The sequence below is a fragment of the Eschrichtius robustus genome, chromosome X (assembly GCF_028021215.1).
Source record: "Eschrichtius robustus isolate mEscRob2 chromosome X, mEscRob2.pri, whole genome shotgun sequence".
Taxonomy (NCBI): Eukaryota; Metazoa; Chordata; class Mammalia; order Artiodactyla; family Eschrichtiidae; genus Eschrichtius; species Eschrichtius robustus.
In genome coordinates, this window is record NC_090845.1 from 102,043,414 (window position 1) to 102,069,486 (window position 26,073).

Sequence of the window (26,073 nt, forward strand, 5' to 3'; positions counted from 1 at the left end):
TGTATTTTCAATGAAGTATAAAACAGACTAATCAACTGAGAGACTGTGGGAATAAATTTGAAGAAAGGATATAAATTACTTCTGGTTGGCTCACTGAGATAGCATTCCAGCTCAAAACTCAAGTGATCTGTAGGAACTGTATTAAACCCAATTTGTTGCTAAGGAAGATAATTAGTAACTCCTGGCTTAAAGCCATCTCTTCTGCTTTATGATGGGTATCTGGAATTTCAACTGAGCAATTGTTAGACTTTCAAATAGATGATACTCATTCATAAAGGAATTTCGGTACCTACCTACAGGTAACCCTGTGGCCAACCAATATAAGGTTTCCATCTGAATTAGGATATAATAATTTTCACAACAAAATCTTTATCTACATGTTTAATATCCAAATGGAGGAAACCTACTTTGCATGAGGTGCTGTGGTAGGCAATCTACACAATTCCCATTTCATCTACTCAACTCTATGCAGTAGCCACACAGACAAGAGAAGTTAGCACATACAAAGTTCCACAGCTACTAAAGGAACTGGGAATTAAAGGGTCTGTCCTGCAAAGCCTGTGCTCAATACATAACAGAGATTACTACACTTAAGGTTCAGTGAATGCAGTGTTGACTGATCTCCAAAGCCTAAGGAAACAACAATCTTGATATATTCATGTATTTTCTTATCTGGCAGGAGGCTCAGAGCTAAGTTTTGAATAAAACTGTAGTAACTGACTTGAGTCTGGATTTTCTATCTATAATTTGTTCTACCATCCCATTCATTACTTGGCTCTTATTCTCTATTAACTGGATACATGAGAGTTTTTTATTGATTACTTTTATTGCAAATTGTCATATTATTTTTAAGAGTAGGCTGAGGTATAAATCAAATAGTAAGTGATAAACTCTGTCTTTATATTTCTAAGAGTCACAGAAGGCTTAGAAAACAGAACTCTTAAGGCACTCTATATAGAATACTGTGATTGTGAGCCCCTTCAAGGTATAGGTATCTGTCTTATTCACCAGTGCATACCTGGCACCCAGGACACAATGCTTGGCAAGTAATAGATACTCAGTATTTCCTGAGTGATTTAAAACTCAAGTGTTGAGACATGCCACGGTGCCTGTTATTATTTCAAATTTCTCATCAAATTTCTCCAATACAAGAAAAATAATTAAAATGCAAACATGTATATGGACTAATATTTTGTGTAGGCCTATACAGAAAAGATATATACATATGCCACAGAAAAAATATAGTCTAAACTACAAAAATAAGCAAGTGAAGGATTCATAACAATTAATTCCTTAGGAGGACTAAAGAACTTTATTTCCTGCAGGTGATGTGGTAAAATAAAGTTTCTTTGATGTTGGATAGAATTAGAATCCTAGATTTTCCACCTATGAAATGGGTAAACTTGGGTAAATCACTTAACCTCTGGTCTAATTTTCCTCATCTGTAAAACTAGGATAATTACAGTACCCATCTCATAGGGTTATTCTGAGAATTACATTACATAATGCTTGAAAGCATTCAGTACAATGCTATGCACATAGTAAGAACTCACTAAATATTAGATCTTACTATTTAGAGTCCTACCTTATCCCTTTATCAACAAAACCTTATTTTATCAAGTCTGGCTAGAAAACACGTGGGTCTAGGCCTAAGGGCAAAACAGGATCATTTGTGGTAGTCTCTTCTTTCATTCCTGTAGATTAACCAGGCTGAAAGTACAGAAGCAATTTTAAAGAGACACCTTGGTTTATGAAAAGATCTAGCGGAAAGAAAAACATTTCCATTTGCATTTATCACTTGCAACTTTGCCATAGAAAGAAAGAAAAAACAATTTGGAAATAACTGACAAGTCAAATAAGTAAAAGATCAGTTAAAGAATTAGATCCCTACTGATATAAATATTACCAATAAGATTTTCAAATAATATCAAAAGCACCTAGAAATGAGTATAGAAAATAGTGAAAAATTTCCTAGTACTTTATAATTTGTTTTAAAAAATACTTTTGATTAACATTTCCATAGGCCAAAATTACCAGAACTTCTGAGTTATATTAATGTTATATCTACAATAGAACCATAAACATAAAAACATTACATTTAAACTAACATGAATTATTCTACAACTTAACACAGAGAAAGATTTCAAAGTTAATTGCTTTTGAAATAAATTATTTCAGAAAAATATAAAATTTTAGGAAATATACCATTTTCTACATAGACTATTTTGCAATTCTGTGGAATGGATATATTAACTTTCTCCATGCAAATGTAATGTACAATCATTCAAAATAAACAGAATTACTTTTCAAAGAAACATGATTGTTGGGACCAACTAGCAGAAATGAATATTCAATGACAAATGTAGTACTGAGAGGTAAATTTTAAAAATTAGCTTGCAAAATATGAGCAGGAAAAACGATAAATTTTAATAGGTGATAACCTCATTGACATCAGCCTTAGCGATGTTTTTGTGGATGTGACTCCAGGTAAGGGAAACAAAAGCAAAAATAAACAAATGAGACTACATCAAACTAAAAAGCTTCCACACAGCAAAGGAAACCATAATCAAAACAAAATGGCAACCTGCTGAATGGGAGAAGATATTTGCAAATCACAAATCTGATAAGGGGCTAATATCCAAAATATATAAAGAGCTCATATAACTCAACAACAATAACAAAAACAAAACTGAATTAAAAATGTGCAGAGGATCTAAATAGGCATTTTTCCAAAGGAGACATACAAATGGCCAACAAGTACATGAAAAAATGTTCAACATCACTAATTATTAGGGAAATGCATATCAAAACCACAATGAGATATCACCTCCCTGTTAGAATGGCTATTATTGAAAAGACAAGAAATAACAAGTGTTGGTGAGGATGTGGAGAAAAGGGAACCCTTGTACAGTTGGTGGGATAGTACATTGATGCAGCCACTATGGAAACAGTATGGAAATTCCTCAAAAAATTAAGAAAAGAACTACCATATGACCCAGCTATTCCACTTCTGGGTATTTATCTAAAGAACACAAAAACACTAACTTGAAAATATATATGCACCCCTATGTTCATTGCAACATTATTTACAATAGCCAAGATAAGGAAATAAACTAAGCACCCATGATGGATGAATGGATAAAGAAGATATGGTTTATATACACAATGAAATACTACTCAGGCGTAAAAGAGAATGAAATTCTGCCATTTGCAAGAACATGGATGGACCTTGAAGGTATTATGCTAAGTGAAATCTAAAAAACAGACAAACAAACAAAGAAAATAAAACAAAAACAAACTGATACAGAGATCAGACTAGTGGTTACCAGAGGGGAAGGGGGTTGGGGAAGGGCAAAACAGGTGAAGAGGGTAAACTGTATGGTGATAGATGGTAACTAGGCTTGTGGTGGTGATCACTTTGTAGTGTATATATATAGATGTCGAATTATAATGCTGTATACCTGAAACTTATACAATAAAAGAAAAGAATCACTGCCCTAAGGTATAATTTTAATTACTACTTTATAAATTATACAGCATTACTTCGTATTTCTTTGCAATAGAAGTGATTGAGATATCTGAACAACAAAGTCTAGAAAATTCAATTTGCTAACTGAAAAATCTATTTCTCTTTATGTACATACCTAATGCATTTCTCATCTACTTAGGTAGCTACTTGATGCATATTAAAGGGGCACAGTAAAAATCAATCTATTCCTAACTTTAAATGACAGGAAGTGCAGAGACTCCCATACAGGATTAACCCAAGGAGGAACACACCGAGACACAAAGTAATCAAATTGACAAAAATTAAAGATAAAGAAAAAACATGAAAAGTAACAAGGGAAAAGCAACAAATAACATACAAAGGAATCCCCATAAGGTTATCAGCTGATTTTTCAGCAGAAACTCTGCAGGCCAGAAGGGAGTGCCCTACCTTTTATTTTATGTAAAGGTTTATCTGACATTTATGTTATATACAGTCTATCTTAAATTAAGGTGACATCATTTTGTGAAGATATCTGAGGAAATCATTGTTCTTTTAAAGAAAACATTGTCTACTAAAAATATCATGACGTAAAGAAAATCTAGACTCAACTTACTTTGAATATCCTCTCGAAGTCTATTTTTCCATACTAGAGAACATAGACACAAGCTATCAAATACCTACAAAAAATGAATGCTGTGATGTTAAGAGAAGAGGTAGAAAGGGAGAAAAGAAATCTCAGACTTTAATTTTTTTGTTCAACTTTATCCACAGTTTGCATCAGTAATATACATTTAATGTTCCATTTATTTTTAAATGCATCAGAAAATCAATCATGATAGATCTGTGACCAATACAAACATTTCTGAATTCTTCAAAAAATTCAGTTAGAAAAGTCAATAAACTAGCATTCTGTAAAGATAATTATTAAACAAACGGTAATGTATTTTTACTCCTTATTTCAATTCTAACATATCTGACATCACCTCTTTCTTGTGCGATACAGGAATAAAATTTAGCAGAAGCAGCTATCTACTGCATGTTTTAGGTCCTAATAAAATATTTTAGTTTGATTATTTAACCTTCTTCAAATCACAAATCCAATTCAAATAATGATAGTTATTCTCAATTCAATAACTGATGAAGTAAATATATAATAACCATAAAGACCATTTAGAATAAATTTTACACTTACTCAAAAATACTAAAAGAAATACATCAGAGCCTTGGTATAATGTGTGCTTGGGGACTATGCTGTGAAACTGCCATAGAGGTGATGTTGCCTTTTGCCACTACAGTAAATAAACTGCCATGGTATGGACCTCAGATAGACCCATCTTAAATGGAATTTTGCTTTGCAGTAAAGAATGCTACAAAGGTTCTGGTGTATTTTCTCTTTAAAGTAATAATTAATTGACAAGTAAGTGAAATGCAATAAGGAAATGGCCTATAATTTCACTAATATTTCAATGATATGAAACATGAAAATATTTGTAAAATAATTAACATCTAGATTGATTAACAAGAGGAATCCTACAGCATGATAACTATGAAAGCAGTATGAATGATTGCTGTAGCTTTTAATGATCACTTTATTTGTAACACTGTCAAATTTTTACATTAAAAACTAACAACTAAGGTATTTGTCAATTCTTACCTTTATTACCCAAGTTTTCACTAGAGAGATTGATTATGTCAATGCCGTTTTTTAAGATCCAACTGAAAAATAATAACTAATTAGCTCAAATATTTAAAGTAATAAATTACTAATAATTTAATTTTTAAAACTTTTAGTCATAAGAAGCTTTAATTCTTTAAAAGCTTCAATTTGACCCTTGGGGAATGTAAAGAACACATCTGTATCCTAAAGCCAAAACTTAATTATATGGCTTCATGCCGACTGATCAAAAAAAGTAGAGTTGTTCCTAAACCAACCCTTACTATACCATTTGGCACAATAGTTTTTACCTTTTATATATACCTTTGAAATACCCAGGCCAACATTTTTAATAAGTTGCATCCATATTAAGAGGTAACAAGTGCAAATAATCACATATTTAAGATATGATACTTGCTTGACTACTACAAAAGTAATTATACTAAGGTTTTTCTATAGCAAACTGAGTTATTCATCACAGTAATGGTTTTGAAAAATTCCTGCACTACTACCAATGCAAATTTATCCATCTCTAAATTAAACAAGGACTTTATGTAACAGTATACTTATGAAAAGATTTATAGAATGGTTTGTGTTTATTTCAACATCATGTTGAGGATCAGTTAAGATTTACAGGATCCACAAATGGACATATTTTCTAATAAAAACCTATTCCTCAATTGCTGCTCTCTGAATCTGAATGTAACCAAAGGCAGCACACTGATGTAATAACGTTCCTGAAAGTCAAGATATAAATCCAAACTTTGGCAGTTTTATCAAAATGTCCTTGACAATTAAGTACTCTGCTAATTCGCAAAAACCTTACTGCTTTGTGTAACGTTTTCAATACAGAAATAAAATACTCTTCAAATAATACATTTTAAAAGATGATTAAGTTTTGCAAAATTAAATAGCATAAATTAAGCATATTAACATTGTTTTTCTGACAACATGAAATAACCAATTTACGAAAACTGCAATGGACTAAATAAAAAAACACAAATGTCACAATGTGAGGCACATTTATCCTCACATATTACTGAACTTACAAAATCTACTAAAATATTTTAAAATTCCATTGATTCCATTAATACATAAAAAGAAATTGCAAAAATGCTTAAGACTATATGAGTCATCAATTACACAGGCACTTCACATGTAAACAATCTACAGTACAACTGAAAATATTTTGGCACCAACCTATAATCCTAAAAGAATTCAATATAAAGCCAGAGTTCTATAATTTCTACTCACTTTTTTTCTAGAAAACTAAGACCAAAGATTGAAGAAATTATGTATAAACTAGAATTACAAGCATATTAAATAACTCAAATATAGAATTGTTTTAAATTGGTAAAAAATGATTACCTTATCCACATGTTCACCAGTATGCTATGATAAAAAAACATTAAACCTAATGTGATTATTGAATTGAAACCACATTTTAAATTTAGTATTAATCTGATTATTGAAAAATAATCAAGGTTATCAGCTGACTTAGTAAAAAGAGAATTTGAATTTATCAAAAACTCTTATTAAGTTGATCCAGTTTTCCCCCAAAAGAAGTTTGGGCAATGCAAAATTGAATTTTAATGTTTTAACATAATATTTCTTAAACCTAAGGCTTGATCTAATAAAATTATTTTTGATTAGACATCCTTATTCATAAATTTGAGATATTTGAAATCACTTCAAATAAATGAAACTAGACACTTATGATTTTTAAATGTTATATCAAGCCGTAGAAAGCTGAGATGCCTTGGTTGTAGGTAATTCAAGAAGAGCCTGAACTGTGACACCAACTTTCACAAGACCTCTTTCTTCCAAAATATGATGAGGCAAACAGAGTCTTTCCTGAAAAAACAAAACAAATGATATCTGAACATTTGCTTTTTAATAGTGTAGCAAAACCTGAAAAAGTCAGAACTGGGTTTTTAAAACATGCTTTTTATGAAACTTCAAGTAAAAAGTACACAATTCTAATTAAATTAAAATCTAATTTTAAAATGTCTGTTTCAATACATTTTTATGGTATGGAATTCTATTTTACAGGTTGTGTTTTGACCTGAAGTTGATCTGATCCACACAATAAGCAAATATTTTAAAGTGAGACGGTGGTGCTAAATGTTCCCTAAGCTTTCGTGCTACAGCAGAAAGAGCACTACATTTCCAGCCAAGGGACCTAAGGGCCATATGAAGTACTAAAGGTACTAAAATTCCCTGAGACTCTGTTTTTTCATCCTGAAAATGGAACTATGTGAGAAAGAAACAGAACAGTCTATATACGGAACCACTTTGTAAACTGTTCAGTCCTATACAAAACTAGCCACTCTGGTTCTTTCTATCAGTTCTGAGGTTCCATGGTCTGTGATGTATACAGCACTTCAGTACTTTTTTTTGTCTTAAGGTTACTTCCCTCCAGCTTCTAGTGATGTGTTGCTTCTTAGTTCCAATAGTCTAGAATTTAATAAATAACAACTGCCTGCTCTTCTAAGTCATCACGTGTGTCATTTGATCTTCACAACTCTATGAGAAAGAGGGTTCAGAGACAACTTTGCATTAGGTTTCATTAGCCTTCACTGATCCTCTTCTAACAATCTTAATGTTTCCAAGGGTTCTGTCTTCACCCTCTTCTCTTTTCAAACTATATCCTCTCCTTGGTATTCTCAAAGCCTCATCAAAACTACAAGAGTTTTAACTGAAGGTCTGCATGCATGTGCACAACATCAAATAAATTTGGTAGCATTTTTGAAGAAACAATGAAGTCTGCTGCTTCAGTTGGGACACTCGCTCATCTCAGGAAAATAAGCTAGTAATGGATACACTGGGTGGCAAACAGACCATCTACAGGTCTCATCTGGTCCATAATTTGTTTTAGTTAGCTAGCACAGTGTTTTACAAATCTAGAAACATTACTTTTTTTTTTTTAATTCAGTGTTTCTAGAAACATTGGAAGCCTTGGCAAGACAGGGCCCTTATTCCCAAATAGTAACAACTATATTTTCCATCCTGATGACTTTCAAATCTTTATTTCCTGCCAAGATCTCTCTATTGAGCTCCAGATACACATGTCAACTTGATACAGCCAAATGGATATACAAAAGACATATCAAAATCAATATGTCCACAACAGAACTACTTCTTACTAAATTAACTTCTCCTCTGTATTCTATACCTCACTGAGTAATACACTATTCAATCTCTCTCAACATAAACCTGGGAATCATAATAGTCTCTTTCTTCCTTACTCCCGTAAGTCAATCACCAAATACTACTGATAATATCTCATTTATCAATAGTTCTCAAAAACTATCTTCTCACTCCATTTTCACTGCAACATTTGTTGCCCTCCTAATATTTTGCTTATTTATTCAAAAAACCACTAAAGTATATATTAGAAAAGAAAAACAGGTTTCAAATCAATGACCTCAGCTCTCATCTTAGAAACCAGAAAAAGAAAAGCAAATTAAACCAATGGTAAGCATAAAGAAGGAAATAATGAAGATGAGAGAGGAAAACAATAAAATTAAAAAACAGAAAATAATAGCAAAAAAAAATCAATGAAACCAAACATTAGTTCATTGAGAAAATTTTTTAAAATTCATAAATCCCTAGCTAGATTAATCACAAAAAAGAGAGAAAATACAATAATTACCAATATCAGGAATAAAAGAAGTGACACCACAAGAGAGTCTACAAATACTAAAATGATAATAAGGGGGACATTATAAACAACATTATAACAATAAGTTTGACAAACCAGATGAAACAGACAAATTCTTTGAAAGACACAGTATACCAAAGCTCATACAAGAAGAAATAGAAAACTAGAATAGCCCTATATCTATTAAAGAAATTGAATTGTAGTTAAAAACTTTCCCACAAAGAAAACCCCTTGCCTAGATGGCTTCAAGGTTCAATAATGAATTTGACTAAATATTTAATAAAGAAATAATAGCAATTCTACCCAAAATCTTCAAGAAAAGTAAAGAGCAGGGAATACTTCCTAACATGTTCCATGAGGTCAGCATTACTTGACACCAAAACCAGGCAAAACCATTAAAAGAAAGAAAACAGAAGACTAATAACCCCACTAACATAGATGCAAAAGGGCTAAACAAAATTTTAGCAAATTGAATCCAACAATATAAAAATAAAAACAACAAAATCCATCATGACCAAGTGGGGTTTATCCCAGCAGTCCAGGTTTGAGTTAATATCTGAAAATCAACCAATGTAATTCACAATGCTGTGAAAGAAAAAATATGTTAACTCAGTAGATGTAGAAAAAGCACTTGACAAAATTCAACATCCATTTGTGGTAAGAACTCTCAGCAAACTAGAATCACATATCTCATAAGGAATTTGTATCTGGAATACATAAAGAACTTAATAATAAAAAGGTGACTAATTCAATTAACAAATGAGCACAGTATTTGAAAAGACATTTCTCCAAAGAATATATACAAACAGTCAATAGGCACACAAAAAGATGCCCAACATCATTAATCATTAAGGAACTGCTAATCAAAACCACAATGGGGGGCTCCCCTGGTGGCGCAGTGCTTGAGAATCTGCCTGCCAATGCAGGGAACACGGGTTTGAGCCCTGGTCTGGGAAGATCCCACATGCCGCGGAGCAACTGGGCCCGTGAGCCACAACTAATGAGCCTGTGCATCTGGAGCCTGTGCTCCGCAACAAGAGAGGCCGCGACAGTGAGAGGCCCGCGTCCCATGATGAAGAGTGGCCCCCACTTGCCGCAACTAGAGAAAGCCCTCGCACAGAAACAAAGACCCAACACACCCAAAAATAAATAAATAAATAAATAAGTAAATTTATTAAAAAAAAAAAACCACAATGGGACTTCCCTGGTGGTCCAGCGGTTAAGACTCCGTGCTCCCAACGCAGGGGGCCCGGGTTCGATCCCCGGTCAGGGAACTAGATCCGGCATGCTGCAACTAAGACCCGGCGCAGCCAAATAAATAAATAAATTAAAAAAAAAAAAAACAAACCCACAATGAGACCACTTCAGACCCACTAGGATGACTAGAATCAAAAAGGTAGACAATAATAATTGTTGGTGAGTATGCAGAGAAATTAGAACCCTCATACATTGCTGGCGGTAATGTAAATCAGAAAATAACTTAGCGGTTCCTCAGAAAGATAAACAGAGCTACCATATAATCCAGCATAGAGCAACCATATAAACTACCATATAACCTAGTTAACTAAGAGAATTAAAATGTTTTCAAACAAAAACGTGTTCATGAATGTTCATAGCAGCATTATTCATAATAAACAATGAGTGAAAACAGCCCTAATATCCATCAACTGATGAATGGTAAACAAACTGTGGTATATACATAGAGCCCTAAAAAATGAAGTAGAGCCATATTTCAGAGAGAGAGACTCTAGTTCTAGATCACCAAATAAAGCAAATATTACAATAAAGTAAGTCACATGAACTTTTGTTTCCTAGTGAATATAAAAGTTATGTTTACATTATACTGTAGTCTATTAGTGTGCAATAACATTATGTCTTAAAAAAAACCTTAATTAAAAAATACTTTCTTGCTAAAAAATGCTAATCATCATCTGACAATGCAGGGTTGCCACAAACCTTCAATTCGTAAAAAATGCAGTATCTGTGAAGCACAATAAAGTGAAGTGCAATAAAACTGGGTATGTCTGTACTGCTTTATGCTACAACATGGATGAACCTTGAGAGTATTATGCTAAATGAAAGAAGCCAGACACAAAAGACCCCATAACATATGATGTCATTAATATGTGATGTCCAGAATAGGAAAATTCATAGAGATAGAACAGGAGAGGGACTGTTAACAGGTAACAGGTTTCTTTCTCGGGTGATAAAAATATTCTACACTTAGACTGCTGCCCGACCCTGTGACTATACTAAAAACCATTGAATTATACACTTTAAATGGGTGAATTTTATGGTATGGTAATTATATCTCAATAATAATGTTAAAAAAAAAAAACAAAGTGTGTTCCCAATCCCAGGCCTAAAAAAAGATAACTTCAATCCATACTTTTCAACATGTATAAAAATTAACTGGACCTGCACGGAAGGGGAGAGGTGGCACATCCAGAGAGGGGCCTCAAGAGTGTGGAGTTCTGGAGTTTCGTGCCGTGTGGATGACAGGCTCTTAGTGCCCCAGCCAGGCATCAGGGCTGTGCCTCTGAGGTGGGAGAGCCAGGGTCAGGACACTGGTCCACAAGAGACCTCCCAGCTCCACGTAATATCAATTGGCGAAAATCTCCCAGAGATCTCCATCTCAACACCAAGACCCAGCTCCACCCAACGACCAGCAAGCTACAGTGCTGGACACCCTATGCCAAACAACTAGCAAGACAGGAACACAACCCCATCCATTAGCAGAGAGGTTTCCTAAAATTATAATAAGGCCACAGACACCCCAAAACACACCACCAGACGTGGACCTGCCCACCAGAAAGACAAGATCCAGCCTCATCCACCAGAACACAGGCACTAGTCCCCTCCACCAGGAAGCCTACACAACCCACTGAACCAACCTTAGCCACTGGGGACAGACACCAAAAACAACAGGAACTAATAACCTGCAGCCTGCAAAACGGAGACCCCAAACAAAGTAAGTTAAACAAAATGAGAAGACAGAGAAACACACAGCAGATGAAGGAGCAAGGCAAAAACCCACCAGACCTAACAAATGAAGAGGAAATAGGTAGTCTACCTGAAAAAGAATTCAGAATAATGATAGTAAAGATGATCCAAAATCTTGGAAATAGAATGGAGAAAATACAAGAAATGTTTAACAAGGACCTAGAAGAACTAAAGAGCAAACAAACAGTGATGAACAACACAATAAATGAAATTAAAAATTCTCTAGAAGGAATCAATAGCAGAATAACTGAGGCAGAAGAACGGATAAGTGACCGGGAAGATAAAACAGTGGAAATAACTAGCACAGAGCAGAAAAAAGAAAAAATAATGAAAAGAATTGAGGACAGCCTCAGAGACCTCTGTGACAACATTAAACGCACCAACATTCGAATTATAGGGGTCCCAGAAGAAGAAGGGAAGAAGAAAGGGACTGAGAAAATCTTTGAAGAGATTATAGTTGAAAACTTCCCTAATATGGGAAAGGAAATAGCTAATCAAGTCGAGGAAGCACACAGAGTCCCATAGAGGACAAATCCAAGGAGAAACATGCCAAGACACATATTAATCAAACTATCAAAAATTAAATACAAAGAAAACATATTAAAAGCAGCAGGGGAAAAACAACAAATAACACACAAGGGAATCCCCATAAGGTTAACAGCTGATCTTTCAGCAGAAACTCTGCAAGCCAGAAGAGAGTAGCAGGACATATTTAAAGTGATGAAGGAGAAAAACCTACAACCAAGATTACTCTACCAAGCAAGGAACTCATTCAGATTTGACAGAGAAATTAAAACCTTTACAGACAAGCAAAAGCTAAGAGAATTCAGCACCACCAAACCAGCTTTACAACAAATGCTAAAGGAACTTCTCTAGGCAGGAAACACAGGAGAAGGAAAAGCCCTACAATAACAAACCCAAAACAATTAACAAAATGGTAATAGGAACATACATATTGATAATTACCTTTAATGTAAATGGATTCAATGCTCCCACCAAAAGACACAGACTGGCTGAATGGATACAAAAACAAGACCCATATATATGCTGTCTACAAGAGACCCACTTCAGACCTAGGGACACATACAGACTGAAAGTGAGGGGATGGAAAAAGATACTCCATGCAAATGGAAATCAAAAGAAAGCTGGAGTAGCAATTCTCATATCAGACAAAATAGACTTTAAAATAAAGACAAAGAGACAAGAGACAAAGAAGGACACTACATAATGATCAAGGGATCAATCCAAGAAGAAGATATAACAATTGTAAATATTTATGCACCCAGCATAGGAGCACCTCAATACATAAGGCAAACACTAACAGCCATAAAAGGGGAAATCGACAGTAACACAGTCATAGTGGGGGACTTTAACACCCCACTTTCACCAATGGACAGATCATCCAAAATGAAAATAAATAAGGAAACACAAGCTTTAAATGGTACATTAAACAAGATGGACTTAATTGATATTTATAGGACATTCCATCCAAAAACAACAAAATACACATTCTTCTCAAGTGCTCATGGAACATTCTCCAGGACAGATCATATCTTGGGTCACAAATCAAGCCTTGGTAAATTTAAGAAAATTGAAATCATATCAAGTATCTTTTCTGACCACAACGCTATGAGACTAGATATCAATTACAGGAAAAAATCTGTTAAAAATACAAACACATGGAGGCTAAACAATACACTACTTAATAACCAAGAGATCACTGAAGAAATCAAAGAGGAAATCAAAAAATACCTAGAAACAAATGACAATGGAAACACAACGACCCAACACCTATGGGATGCAGCAAAAGCAGTTCTAAGAGGGAAGTTTAGAGCAATACAATCCTAACTTAAGAATCAAGAAACATCTCAAATAAACAACCTAACCTTACACCTAAAGCAATCAGAGAAAGAAGTACAAAAAAACCCCAAAGTGAGCAGAAGGAAAGAAATCATAAAGATCAGATCAGAAATAAATGAAAAAGAAATGAAGGAAACGATAGCAAAGATCAATGAAACTAAAAGCTGGTTCTTTGAGAAGATAAACAAAATTGATAAACCATTAGCCAGACTCATCAAGAAAAAAAGGGAGAAGACTCAAATCCATAGAATTATAAATGAAAAAGGGGAAGTAACAACTGACAGTGCAGAAATACAAAGGATCATGAGAGATTACTACAAGCAACTCTATGCCAATAAAATGGACAACCTGGAAGAAATGGACAAATTCTTAGAAATGCACAACCTTCTGAGACTGAACCAGGAAGAAATAGAAAATATGAACAGACCAATCACAAGCACTGAAATTGAAACTGTGATTAAAAATCTTCCAACAAACAAAAGCCCAGGACCAGATGGCTTCACAGGTGAATTCTATCAAACATTTAGAGAAGAGCTAACACCTATCCTTCTCAAACTCTTCCAAGATATAGCAGAGGGAGGAACACTCCCAAACTCATTCTACGAGGCCACCATCACCCTGATACCAAAACCAGACAAAGATGTCACAAAGAAAGAAAACTACAGGCCAATATCACTGATGAACATAGATGCCAAAATCCTCAACAAAATACTAGCAAACAGAATCCAACAGCACATTAAAAGGATCATACACCATGATCAAGTGGGGTTTATCCCAGGAATGCAAGGATTCTTCAATATACGCAAATCAATCAATGTGATACACCATATTAACAAATTGAAGGAGAAAAACTATATGATCATCTCAATAGATGCAGAGAAAGCTTTCGACAAAATTCAACACCCATTGATGGTAAAAACCCTCCAGAAAGTAGGCATAGAGGGAACTTTCCTCAACATAATAAAGGCCATATATGACAAACCCACAGCCAACATCGCCCTTAATGGTGAAAAACTGAAACCATTTCTACAATTACTTTAAAAGCAGCTTAAAATCATTCATTAGATAGCTGTTACAGTTAAAGCTGGGACTCAGTAGAAGGTACCAAGGGAAGGTATTCATTTTCATGTTCAGAAAGCATTACTCATTCCTATTGTGAAGATGAATCCAGTTTGCATGCAATAAATTAATATTTAAATGATCATTTTGTTAGAAAAATAATTACCTGTGAGACACCCAACTTTTTACAAGCATCAAGAAAATTTTCTACATTTCTTCGACATTTTGCCATGCTAAGTTTAGGCTGTAAAGTAAGAAAAAAAGGTATATTTTCAGGTATATTTATACAAAATTAATAAAAACTGAAAATTAAATTTATTGAAGTATATTATTTAAAGATTGTTTCAAGAAGCTCTATCTTCCTTTAGAGAACTAACAAATTGCAGACAAAACTTACCACTGCTGGTGATGGCACATGAATACTAGCTACAGAGCGTGGCCTTATGTGATTGGCTAAATGGCAAAGAACAACCCCATCCATCAGTGCAGCTCCAATGTCATCAGGCAAAATTACTTTTAACCTGGATTCGAGATTCTACAAAAGAAACGGGTATAAATCACAGATATTCTATCTAAACATATATGTTATATATTTATACAACTAATCATTATGTAATCTAAAATATTAAAGAGTACTAAAAATAAAATATACCTTGTTAATTTTCCACATTAAACCCATTTCTATAAAGCAGACCTGAAAGGTCAACATGACTTACATTGCGAAGTTGTCGTATTTGCTCTCGTTCTTCCCGTAGATGTTCCATCTTTCTTCTCATTGTAAAACCTGGATCTGCTGCCCCATATTCCTGACGAGATGAGCGGCTAAAAGCTATAAAACAGAAATTTCCTAGCTTATTACAAAGCTAACAGGAAGGATCAACCATCGGTGGGGAAAGAGACATGATAAAAAGAACCAGAACAAAATGACATAAAACACTATTATTATCAATAAATTCTAAATATTTTTTACAGAATATAACTGAAATCTGCTTATCTGCATAATTGAAAGCAACAGGGAAGACAAGTGTAACAATTTCTACCACCTATACATGTTCTTACTTAAACATATATTATTAGAAACTTATGATCCAGGTTAAGAATTATTACTGAACACAAATCAGCCTTTATTATCTTTAAAGAAAAAGGAAATTATTCTTGAAGGTCAATACAGTTATTCACGAATAAAAACTATAATTCAATACCTTGCCAAGTAACATGGATCCATTTTCTTTTGGGCTTGCCAAATGCGAAAAGATCCCTTTTTAAAACCACAATATAATGGAGTGCTATAATTTCAAACAGTGTTTGGTCTGCTGGCAGAGTGGTCATTCTAATAGCAGTCACAGTAGAGTAGAAATAAGACTGCAGTATATCTAAGGCAAAAAGCTGAGGTTTCAGGAGCTTGAAAGTAAAGAGGAAGAAAGAAATGGGGAATGGGAATTGGAAAGACAAATAAGGTTAAGAGAAAATTACTTTTAGGAGAGGGGAAAGAATCTATGTGTACTTAAAACTATGGAATCAATCCCATTTAAGCTGAGAAACTCTAGTTTCATATATAGCCAATAAATTTTATTTGCAGAATATGTATTTACCTGATCTAGGCTTCAAGCCAAAGGGACCATGTGAAAAAGCATCAGTTCTATCATACTCCTAAAAACAAAAAACAAATAAAACCTCTTTTCTTTCAAAATAATCAAGGTAGTTATTCATATCCATTCCAATTTTGAGAAGTATTTTTCTCCATGATTAGTGTAGCAGAGAAAGGTAAACGCATTTCAATTCAAATTGATATATTTCACTTTTTAAAAGGTCTATAAATATTTGCTGATTGACTTCTCCCTCATAGTATAAGGAAAATGAAAAAGAAAATTATTGAAGCATATAAAACAGATATTTTCTGAATGAAGAACCAGATTAAAGTCTCCCCCAAAATGAAAAAAAGCTTCAATGAAAAGATAAGTGAAATTAGTAAAACTTACTCAGTACCTACTATGGACTTGACCCTTAGTGGATAATCTGAGGCAAATATACACATTCATACTAATAGGGGCTGTAGAGTGATAGATAATAAAGTATTATTTCTTCCAGCTGAATGCACATTGTTTCAAAGTGCTTCCACACAGTAGTGTGCTTTGGAAAGAACTGTGGTATATTTTAAAAATCTGAACTTAGAGTCAGAAAGTTTAGGCTAAGCCTTGAGCAAAACATTTAATTTCTCTGTAACTGTTCCTTCATCTTTAAAATGGGATGTTGTAAATATTAACTGAGATAACTAAAAGAAAGCACTTTGTAAATTATAAGATAGAAAGATAATGAAATTTTACCAGCATCCTATTGAATCTGTACAACAACTGAAGTAGCTAGAGTTTGGGCTTCAGTCACTTCTCTATCATTTATTGACTGGAGTCTTCAGGAAAAGTTATCAGTCTCTGCAGCTGTAAAATGATGAGGATACTACCCAGCTCATGGGACTGCTCTTAGGTTTAAATGTATAGGCAAGCACTTTGTTAATAGTAAAGCACTATACTAATTGTTTTTATCATTTTCCTTTCACAGATGAAACTAAAACAATCAGAATTCTGTTGACTCTCTTAATTTTCTGATTAACATACGATAAGCAGTTGAAAGTCAGTTGAGCTACTAAAATACATGCTCACCACCCTAGCCATCTACAAGCCTCAGTTTGTCTTGATTACTTCGGTTAAAGTGTTATGAATTTCCAGACAAAATTTTCACTTATCCAAATGTAAGGAAAAATGTATTATAAAAGCAGTATAATTATTTGATAAAACTGGCACTGATACTCTCCCCATGAGCATAGATCATAAAATCATAAATTACCTAGTTAAATAAGGCAGCACTTACATTTGTTATAACTGAAAGTAAAAAAAGGATTTACAAAAAAGCATGTGACAAAGACTAATTTTAGGATATCCTAATTTAAATTATTTTCTAAAAGAATGCAAACCATTTTCCTGCCATATAAATAATTTAGAAACATGTTTATAAAATTAATGTCCACGTCCATTTAAAAGTTTTATAATGCAACTCACCCAAAACAATAGACAAAGAATCCTGGCTTTTTAAAAAATTAACACCACCTATATAAAATGAAATACTGGCTAATTAACCAACGTTATATGGTGAATTTGGATCATCCAAACATTTAGACAAAGTTCTGAATTCACCAAATGAACGCATAATCATCTATTTACTAATGCCAATACACTTTTAGAATACTAAAGTAACCTGAAGTAGAAGAGATACTGTTTAGAATTTTTTTTAATTTATCTCTTATTGTGAAGCAATAGGTTTAACTAAATTAGAAGAGTTAATCATTCAAACCACCAGAGTTATTTGGTTAAGATCTCAGAAACTCTAACTTTCATCTACCCCTTCTCCCCATGCTCCTCCTTAGGTCTAAGATGCTAGGAAAGGTGTACCCTCCTGTCGATAGGAACAACCCACTACAGGGATGTTTCTCGTGGAAAAAGGAAGTTTATCTTGCATTGCTTTCAGACCTAATTGGTTATGAGAAAAACCAAAGGCCATTGCACAATGCTGAAGTACTTTTTTCAGATTTAAAATCTGAAAGCTGTTCTTATTGATTTCAAAACATGGATGAATTATAAAACATAAAAAATTTATAAAGTGAATTATTTTCTGTGATCTATAGGCATTTTTCAATAACTAATTTAAGTGATATTGATTATGAATATTTGTTCAAAAATATGGTGTTCTTAGAATTTTTTATAGGCTAGGTTTGTATAAATTAACCTACTATGGATTTTTAAATATGGGTGAATAAATTACATTTAAAAAAAAGAAAGATGAGGTTAGAGAGAAGAGACAAAGAAACCTATGTAAACACATTTAAAAACAGAACTTGTACCTCAGATGATACTGGAGATTGTGGTGACATATTAGCATTATCACTGTCTTGCTAAAATATAAAAACAAGAAGATGAAAGATGAAATTAAAATATGAATGATGATTTAGACATATAAAAGGAAAACTGAAAATTTTTTGATTAACTACTAAAGGAAGAATCTGGAAAATGCCATCTACCACCTTGCCAAAGTGTGGTCTGTGGACCAGTAGCATCCTCTGGGAGCTTGTTAGAAATGCAGAATCTCAGGCCCCACCCAAGACCTACTGAATCAGAATCTGTATTTCAGTAACATCCCCAGGTGATTCATAAGCACTTTAAAGTTTTAGAAGTAGTATCTACTTACATCAAATATTTTCTTATAAATGTATTTCCTTTAAATATCACAAATGAAAAACCTTTCTATATTTTTAGAAAATAGCCATGTGTTAAGATTAATTCCTGATGGGAAATGGCAACAATATGTTACAATCTGAGACAGGTACATGGAAGCATGCAAAAATTCCATCACGCCAAATAATAACATTTACCTGGAAAATTATGTGTATCTAACACAGGCTTAGAAATAATGACAAAGAATTAATTGAATTGCATAAAATACTACTAAATGGTCCATGTTTTTTCAATGACTACTACTAAACAAATACAAAATTCTTAACATTTAATCTTGAATATGCATACCACAGAGGACATGTATTCATCATCAGCAAATGATTACTATCTACTATATATCAGACACTGGTGCTAGACACTGGGAACACTGGAATTTAGTAAAATATCATCCACTCAAGGATCTCTCAGTCTAGGGGGAAAATAGATTCATTTACATGGGTAGTACAACTTTCTCAGTATAAGGATAGAGCTATGCATGATATATTATGAGGCACAGATAAGGGGCACCTGGGGAAATGGTGGGGGTGGTGGATAAAATCAAGTTTCCTGAGAAACTAAAAAACTGAGTAGATGTTTAACAATATTCCAAGATGAGAGAACAACAAGGACAAAGGCACAGAAGCAATAACAGCCAGGACATGGAAGCAACCTAAATGTCCATCGACAGATGAATGGATAAAGAAGATGTGGCACATATATACAATGGAATATTACTCAGCCATAAAAAGAAATGAAATTGAGTTATTTGTAGTGAGGTGGATGGACCTAGAGTCTGTCATACAGAGTGAAGTAAGTCAGAAAGAGAAAAACAAATACCGTATGCTAACACATGTATATGGAATCTAAAAACCAAAAACGGTTCTGAAGAACCTAGGGGCAGGACGGGAATAAAGACGCAGACGTAGAGAATGGACTTGAGGACACGGGGAGGGGGAAGGGTAAGCTGGGATGAAGTGAGAGAGTGGCATGGACATATATACACTACCAAATGTAAAATAGGTAGCTAGTGGGAAGCAGCCACATAGCACAGGGAGATCAGCTCGGTGCTTTGTGACGACCTAGAGGGGTGGGATAGGGAGGGTGGGAGGGAGGCTCAAGAGGGAGGGGATATGGGGATAGACGTATACATATAGCTGATTCACTTTGTTGTACAGCAGAAATTAACACAACACTGTAAAGCAATTATACTCCAATAAAGATCTTAAAAAAAAAGAAGCAATAAATGTAAGGATGAGTGCAGAAAACCTTGTAATTCCACATTTTTGGACAGTATGGTGAAAGGAAGGCAAATCGTGAGTTGAGGCTGATGTGGTAAGCAGGAGCTTAATGAAGAAGGACCTTGAATTTACCTTCTAAGTGATGAGGAGACAGTGAAGGTTTCTAAGCAAGGGAATGGCCTGATCATATCTGTGTTCTTTAAAACAATCATTGGCAGCAGAGAGGTGAATGGACTGGAGAAAGGGAGAAGATCAAGGATGCTATTGCAGTAATACAGGCAAGAAATGAGGAGGGCCTGTATCAGAGCAGAAATAGCAGAAATGCAGGCGGGGAATGTATTCAAAATATTTCTGTATCAAAAAAAAAAAAAAAAAGGTTTTGGTAACTGATTAGATATTGAAGCAGGCAGGACCAAAGTGGATATAATATTTATAAAGGGACAGGGAAAATATCCAAGCTGAACTTCTAGCTCAGAGTACAACAAACGTTTTTTTGGTGATTCCATTTCCTAAAATTAAAGGAGTTTTCAGAAGCCCTGCCAAGTATCCAACATCAAATGAATTACCAATCCTTCCAAACAAAAATACACAAAGCTTAAGTATTCATGGTGATGAGACTGTGTCATTTCAAAAATGCCAGGCTGCTGTACAGCTTAAAATGATGAGGTAGAAAAATTTATAGTAATGCACAAACTGTAGAAATCTAATTTTAAGTGTTGAAATAGTATACAGAGCTGTGAAAAGAGATTAATAAATTCCAAAGGAAAAATCTCAATTGACCACCAGGTTGATTTAAGAAGATAAAATATAGGAAAATGTAAAAATTTTAAATTAATTAGTTTCAAGATGAATGTTAATAAAATTCCAAAGCTAAACTACAAAGCACAGATGGAAATCACATGATTAAATTAATAATTGTCTAACGATGCTCAGTTTTTATTATTGGAGAAAACTTGTGCATTAAATCAATAACAAACTGAAAGATGAATTACATTTTACTCTGATTGAGCCAACTACATTTGAAAAGTAAATATTTTAAACAGTTGCTAATATTACCCTCTTTTCTCACCTCATCGTTTTCATTGCCACTTGAACTCTTCCTTGATGATTTATACTGAAAAATATTTAAATCACATTATTTTATTTTTCCTTGAACAAATAAATTCTCTAACTAGTAAATTATATATGAGGTTTATTCACATTTTGGTACTTTTATTAAATTATCTAAATTATATATAAAATGTACATTATATGTAAAGATAAATAAACTGTTTAATTACATAAGCAGCTTAAACAGTCCTACTACTTACTAATAGCTAACACAAAACAGTACTTTCTATGTGCAAGGCATTGTTCTAAGTACATACATCAAGTAACATTTCCTTCCTAAACCAATCCATTTCCCATTCATTCAGGTTTGCTATCTGAGTGTTGTCTTAAATCCTCCTTTTTCTTAATCCACTATTTACAAAACATCAAGAAGTCAATTCTTTCTGTAATCTCTCTCAGACTTACTTCTTCTGAATTCTCTCAAATATTATTCTATTCTAGGCCCCACTATCTCACGCCTAGCCTGTAATCTCACCATTCAAAAATGTCATCCATTTTTAAGAAACCTACTGATTTTAGGTTAAAAAAATACTACATTAAATGTATATATTGACTATACAATAACAGTAACAGTGATAATAACACTTATACTAGTGGTTACTATACACCAGGCACTGATTGAAGTGTGTTACATGTATGAACCCATTTAATATTCTTAACAACCCTGAGGTAAATAGTATTGGGTTGGCCAAAAGGTTCATTCAGTTTTTTCCGTAAGATGGCTCTAGCAGCACTTAGTTGTCTTTAACTTCATTCAAAACAATTTTGTTAGATTGTATGTGACAGCTGTCATATCAGCTTGCATTTTAAAAAAGACTTATCAAAATTGGTAAATTTTTGTATAGCCATTTTAATATTAAAGATGGAACAAAAAAGCAACATTTTCAGCATATTATGCTTTATTATTTCAAGAAAGGTAAAAACGCAACCAAAATGCAAAAAAAGGTTTGTGCAGTGTATGGACAAGGTGCTGTGACTGATCGAATGTGTCAACAGTGGTTTGCGAAGTTTCGTGCTGGAGATTTCTCGCTGGACGATGCTCCACGGTCGGGTAGACCAATTGGAGTTGACAGCGATCAAATTGAGACATTAATTGAGAACACTCAACGTTATCCCACGCAGGAGATAGCTGACATACTCAAAATATCCAAATCAAGTGTTGAAAATCACTTGCACCAACTTGGTTATGTTGATCGCTTTGATGTTTGGGTTCCACGTAAGTTAAGTGAAAAAAACCTTCTTGACCGTATTTCTGCACGTGAATCTCTACTTAAACGTAATGAAAACGTTCCGTTTTTAAAACAAATTGTGACAGGAGATAAAAAGTGGATACTGTACAATAATGTGGAATGGAAGAGATTGTGGGGCAAGCGAAATGAAACACCACCAACCATGCCAAAGGCTGGTCTTCAACCAAAGAAGGTGATGTTGTGTATATGGTGGGATTGGAAGGGAGTCCTCTATTATGAGCTCCTTCCGGAAAACCAAACGATTAAGTCCAACAAGTACTGCTCCCAATTAGACCAACTGAAAGCAGCACTCAATGAAAAGCGTCCAGAATTAGTCAACAGAAAACGCATAATCTTCCATCAGGATAACGCAAGACTGCATGTTTCTTTGATGACCAGGCGAAAACTGTTACAGCTTGGCTGGGAAGTTCTGATTGATCTGCCATATTCAGACATTGCACCTTTGGGTTTCCATTTATTTAGGTCTTTAAAAAATTCTCTTAACGGAAAAAATTTCAATTCCCTGGAAGACTGTAAAAGGCACCTGGAACAGTTCTTTGTTCAAAAAGATAAAAAGTTTTGGGAAGATGGAATTATGAAGTTGCCTGAAAAATGGCAAAAAGTAGTGGAACAAAAGAGTGAATATGTTGTTCAATAAAGTTCTTGGTGAAAATGAAAAATGTGTCTTTTATTTTTAATTAAAAACCGAAGGCACTTTTTGGCCAACCCAATATTATCTCCATTTTATACTAAGGCACAGAGGTAATATGCTTAATATCACAAATGCTAGAATGTAAAACAGTGCTTGTTTTTAGGAGCAGGAATCAAGGAAATACAGTTATGACAACCACTAAAGTTCTTCTGATTCCTCCTCGCCAGTAATTATCCTGCAAATCAGTGGCAGATTGACCTTTTCAAAATACTACGTGCAACTCATGACTCTTCCGTTGAAAAAACCTAACTTTCAGATTATGCCCAAATTTCTCTGCCTGGCATTCAAGGTTCTAGTTAATGGCCCCCTTTACTTATGCAGCATTATCTTCCATAACTCTTGGAAAAACAGATAACCTACCTGATAGCTCAACCACAAACTGGAGGATGAGCAGCATTAGGGATGACAAATACAAGACCTAAATTCCTCCACTGTCTCTCCTATGACTTATGACAACTATCACTTATCTACCAAGGTGCTCTTTCCAGCTGATTCCAGACATAGCCTCAATATACTTTCAATCCAACGTTCCAGATAGCCACTGAATAGAGTTGGCATGTGTGAATAAACCTATTTGCCATCCTTAGGCACGATGTCACTGACGGCACTTGTTCTTGTTCTACTTCAACAAAAGAGTGACATTTAGACAGTTGGACACCAGGACCCCAAGATGGCATCAGTCATACTAGTGAAGGAGAAGAAACTCATGGATGTCAAAACAGGGGAGCTGCCCAAGCTTGATACTGATGCAGGATTTCACCCCTAAAGGCACTGCTGGAGAGTTTCAAAGAGGTTACTACCAGTATTACAAGTATGTCACTGGAGTTTCCATGCTTATGTGCTTTTCAACTACTGCCTTTCTTACAAGGAACTCAAACATGAGCAGTTATGCAAGTACCACTGAAAAGGAGGACGCAGTCTTCATTCCTGACCATGACCTTCTTTGCCCAGCAGCCCTGATCTTTGCTGAATCCTTTCATATCCTAATTGAGAATTAACATCTGAAAAAAGATGACTGGTAGGGACTTCCCTGGTGGTGCAGTGGTTAAGAATTCGCCTGCCAGTGCAGGGGACACGGGTTCAAGCCCTGGTCTGGGAAGATCCCACATGCCATGGAGCAACTAAGCCCGTGCGCCACAACTACTGAGCCTGCACTCTAGAGTCTGCGAGCCACAACTACTGAGCCCGTGTGCCACAACTACTGAAGCCCAGGCACCAATAGCCCATGCTCCGCAATGAGAATCCACCTCAGTGAGTAGCCCCCACTCGCCGCAACTAGAGAAAGCCCGTGCACAGCAACGAAGACCCAACGCAGCCAAAAATAAATAAATAAAATAAATTTATTTAAAAAAAAGATGACTGGTAGAAAAACAAAAAACAAAACAAAAGTGACATTTTAGTGAATAACAAGCTAATATTTATTAGTGTATACTCTGTGGCAAGTGCTGTTCTAAGCACTTTGTATTATTAAATAATTCAGTAGTTACAATAATCCTATGAAGGAAGATACTATTAGAGTCATCTGAAGATAAAAAAAATAATAATAATAAGCTCAGCAAGATTAGATAATTTGCCAAAGTCACTCAGTTAGTAGATATCTAAGAAAGGACTGGAACCAAAGTGGTTTGATTTCTGAGGTCAAAGCTCTTAACCACTATGCTATACTCTCATCCCTAAATCCTAAATGATTAGTAGGGATTTTTCAGGAATAAAAGAATGGGCATGCTCAGAAGAAGGAAAGCACAAAGGAATAAAAAAGCTCAGCCTATGTAAAAAAGAGTAGCTAGTAACGAGTGAACTGTGGCAGGTAATAAAACTTAGAGAAGTAGGTAAGGATGGCCGTGAAGTTTTTTAAAAGTCCAAATTTTATGTAATTGATAATGGGGAGCCAATAAAGAATTTTAGGCCAGGGATTTCTCTAAGGACTGTGAAACTAGAGAAAGGGGGACCATTAAGAAGTTATTACAATTGCCCAGACAAGAAAGAATGAGGGTTCCAACAAAAGCAAGGGCAGTAGATATGGAGAAGAGGTAATGAATTGGAGAAAGATGCATAATTAGCATCCTGGTGACCAATAAGTTAAGAAGAAAGAAAGAGCAAGATCAAGGAGGACTGAGGTATAGAGCTTAGAGAGCTGGGTGGGTAATACCACTACTAACTAAAATAAAGAACAGAGAGGAGGAGCAAGTTCCATGGTGGCGGGGCAGGAGGGGGAGACATATTGATTTGAAATACATGGCATCCAGACAATTAGAAACACAGGTACAGAGAACAGGAAAAAAAAGTTATGAGATGTAACTTTAGACCCAGGAGAATATGAGACATCTGGAATCATAAAAGCTTCATAGAGAGTAACAAAAGATGAGACCCCTAAAAACAAGCAGAAGAAAAATCAGAAGAAAAGTTAGCCAGGAGCATCAAAAAGAAAAAAAGAAGAATCAGGGAAGGAAAATGAGGCAGAAACCAAGCAAGGAGTTTTGAGAAGAAAGATGTGGTCATCACAGTAGATTTTGCCGTTAGTAGGTACATGTTAGGCTCTAGTGAGGGGCTATTTCAATGGAGAAATGGAGGTAAAAGACAGACTGCAGTGGGTTAAGGAGTGATCAGAAACTGCAGATCTAGAAATGGCAAGTTTGGCCCTAGAAGAAAACAAAGAGATAAGGCAACAGCTGAAAGGGGAATGAGGGATAATGGTAGAGGTCTGAGCACATTTATAAGATGGAAGGTAAAGAGAAAGGACATAGAAGAGTGAACGGATAATTGATAAAGGAAAGAAACAGAGGATGATGCAG

The 26,073-nt window shown here is 34.6% G+C and overlaps 1 protein-coding gene, 1 non-coding gene and 1 pseudogene across 2 annotated transcripts in view; 1 reads left to right on the top strand and 2 right to left on the bottom strand.

The window, feature by feature from the left end:
* Positions 1-6,860: 6,860 nt before the first annotated feature.
* Positions 6,861-26,073, bottom strand: part of LRCH2 (leucine rich repeats and calponin homology domain containing 2) — an 89,486-nt gene continuing 70,273 nt past the window's right edge. Inside the window, exons 15-21 of the mRNA XM_068533079.1 lie at positions 21,300-21,344; positions 18,623-18,673; positions 16,323-16,380; positions 15,447-15,559; positions 15,128-15,265; positions 14,897-14,974; positions 6,861-6,998 (exon numbers count right to left, since the gene is read on the bottom strand). Of these exons, the coding sequence (XP_068389180.1) occupies positions 6,879-6,998; positions 14,897-14,974; positions 15,128-15,265; positions 15,447-15,559; positions 16,323-16,380; positions 18,623-18,673; positions 21,300-21,344 (603 nt within the window). The 3' untranslated portion in view covers positions 6,861-6,878. The remainder of the gene's footprint in view (positions 6,999-14,896; positions 14,975-15,127; positions 15,266-15,446; positions 15,560-16,322; positions 16,381-18,622; positions 18,674-21,299; positions 21,345-26,073) is intronic.
* Positions 18,166-18,294, bottom strand: LOC137757527 (small nucleolar RNA SNORA35). The gene has a single exon (XR_011072370.1). It is a non-coding gene; the product is annotated as a small nucleolar RNA SNORA35 (small nucleolar RNA).
* LOC137756656 (ATP synthase subunit f, mitochondrial pseudogene) lies at positions 23,952-24,185 on the top strand (annotated as a pseudogene).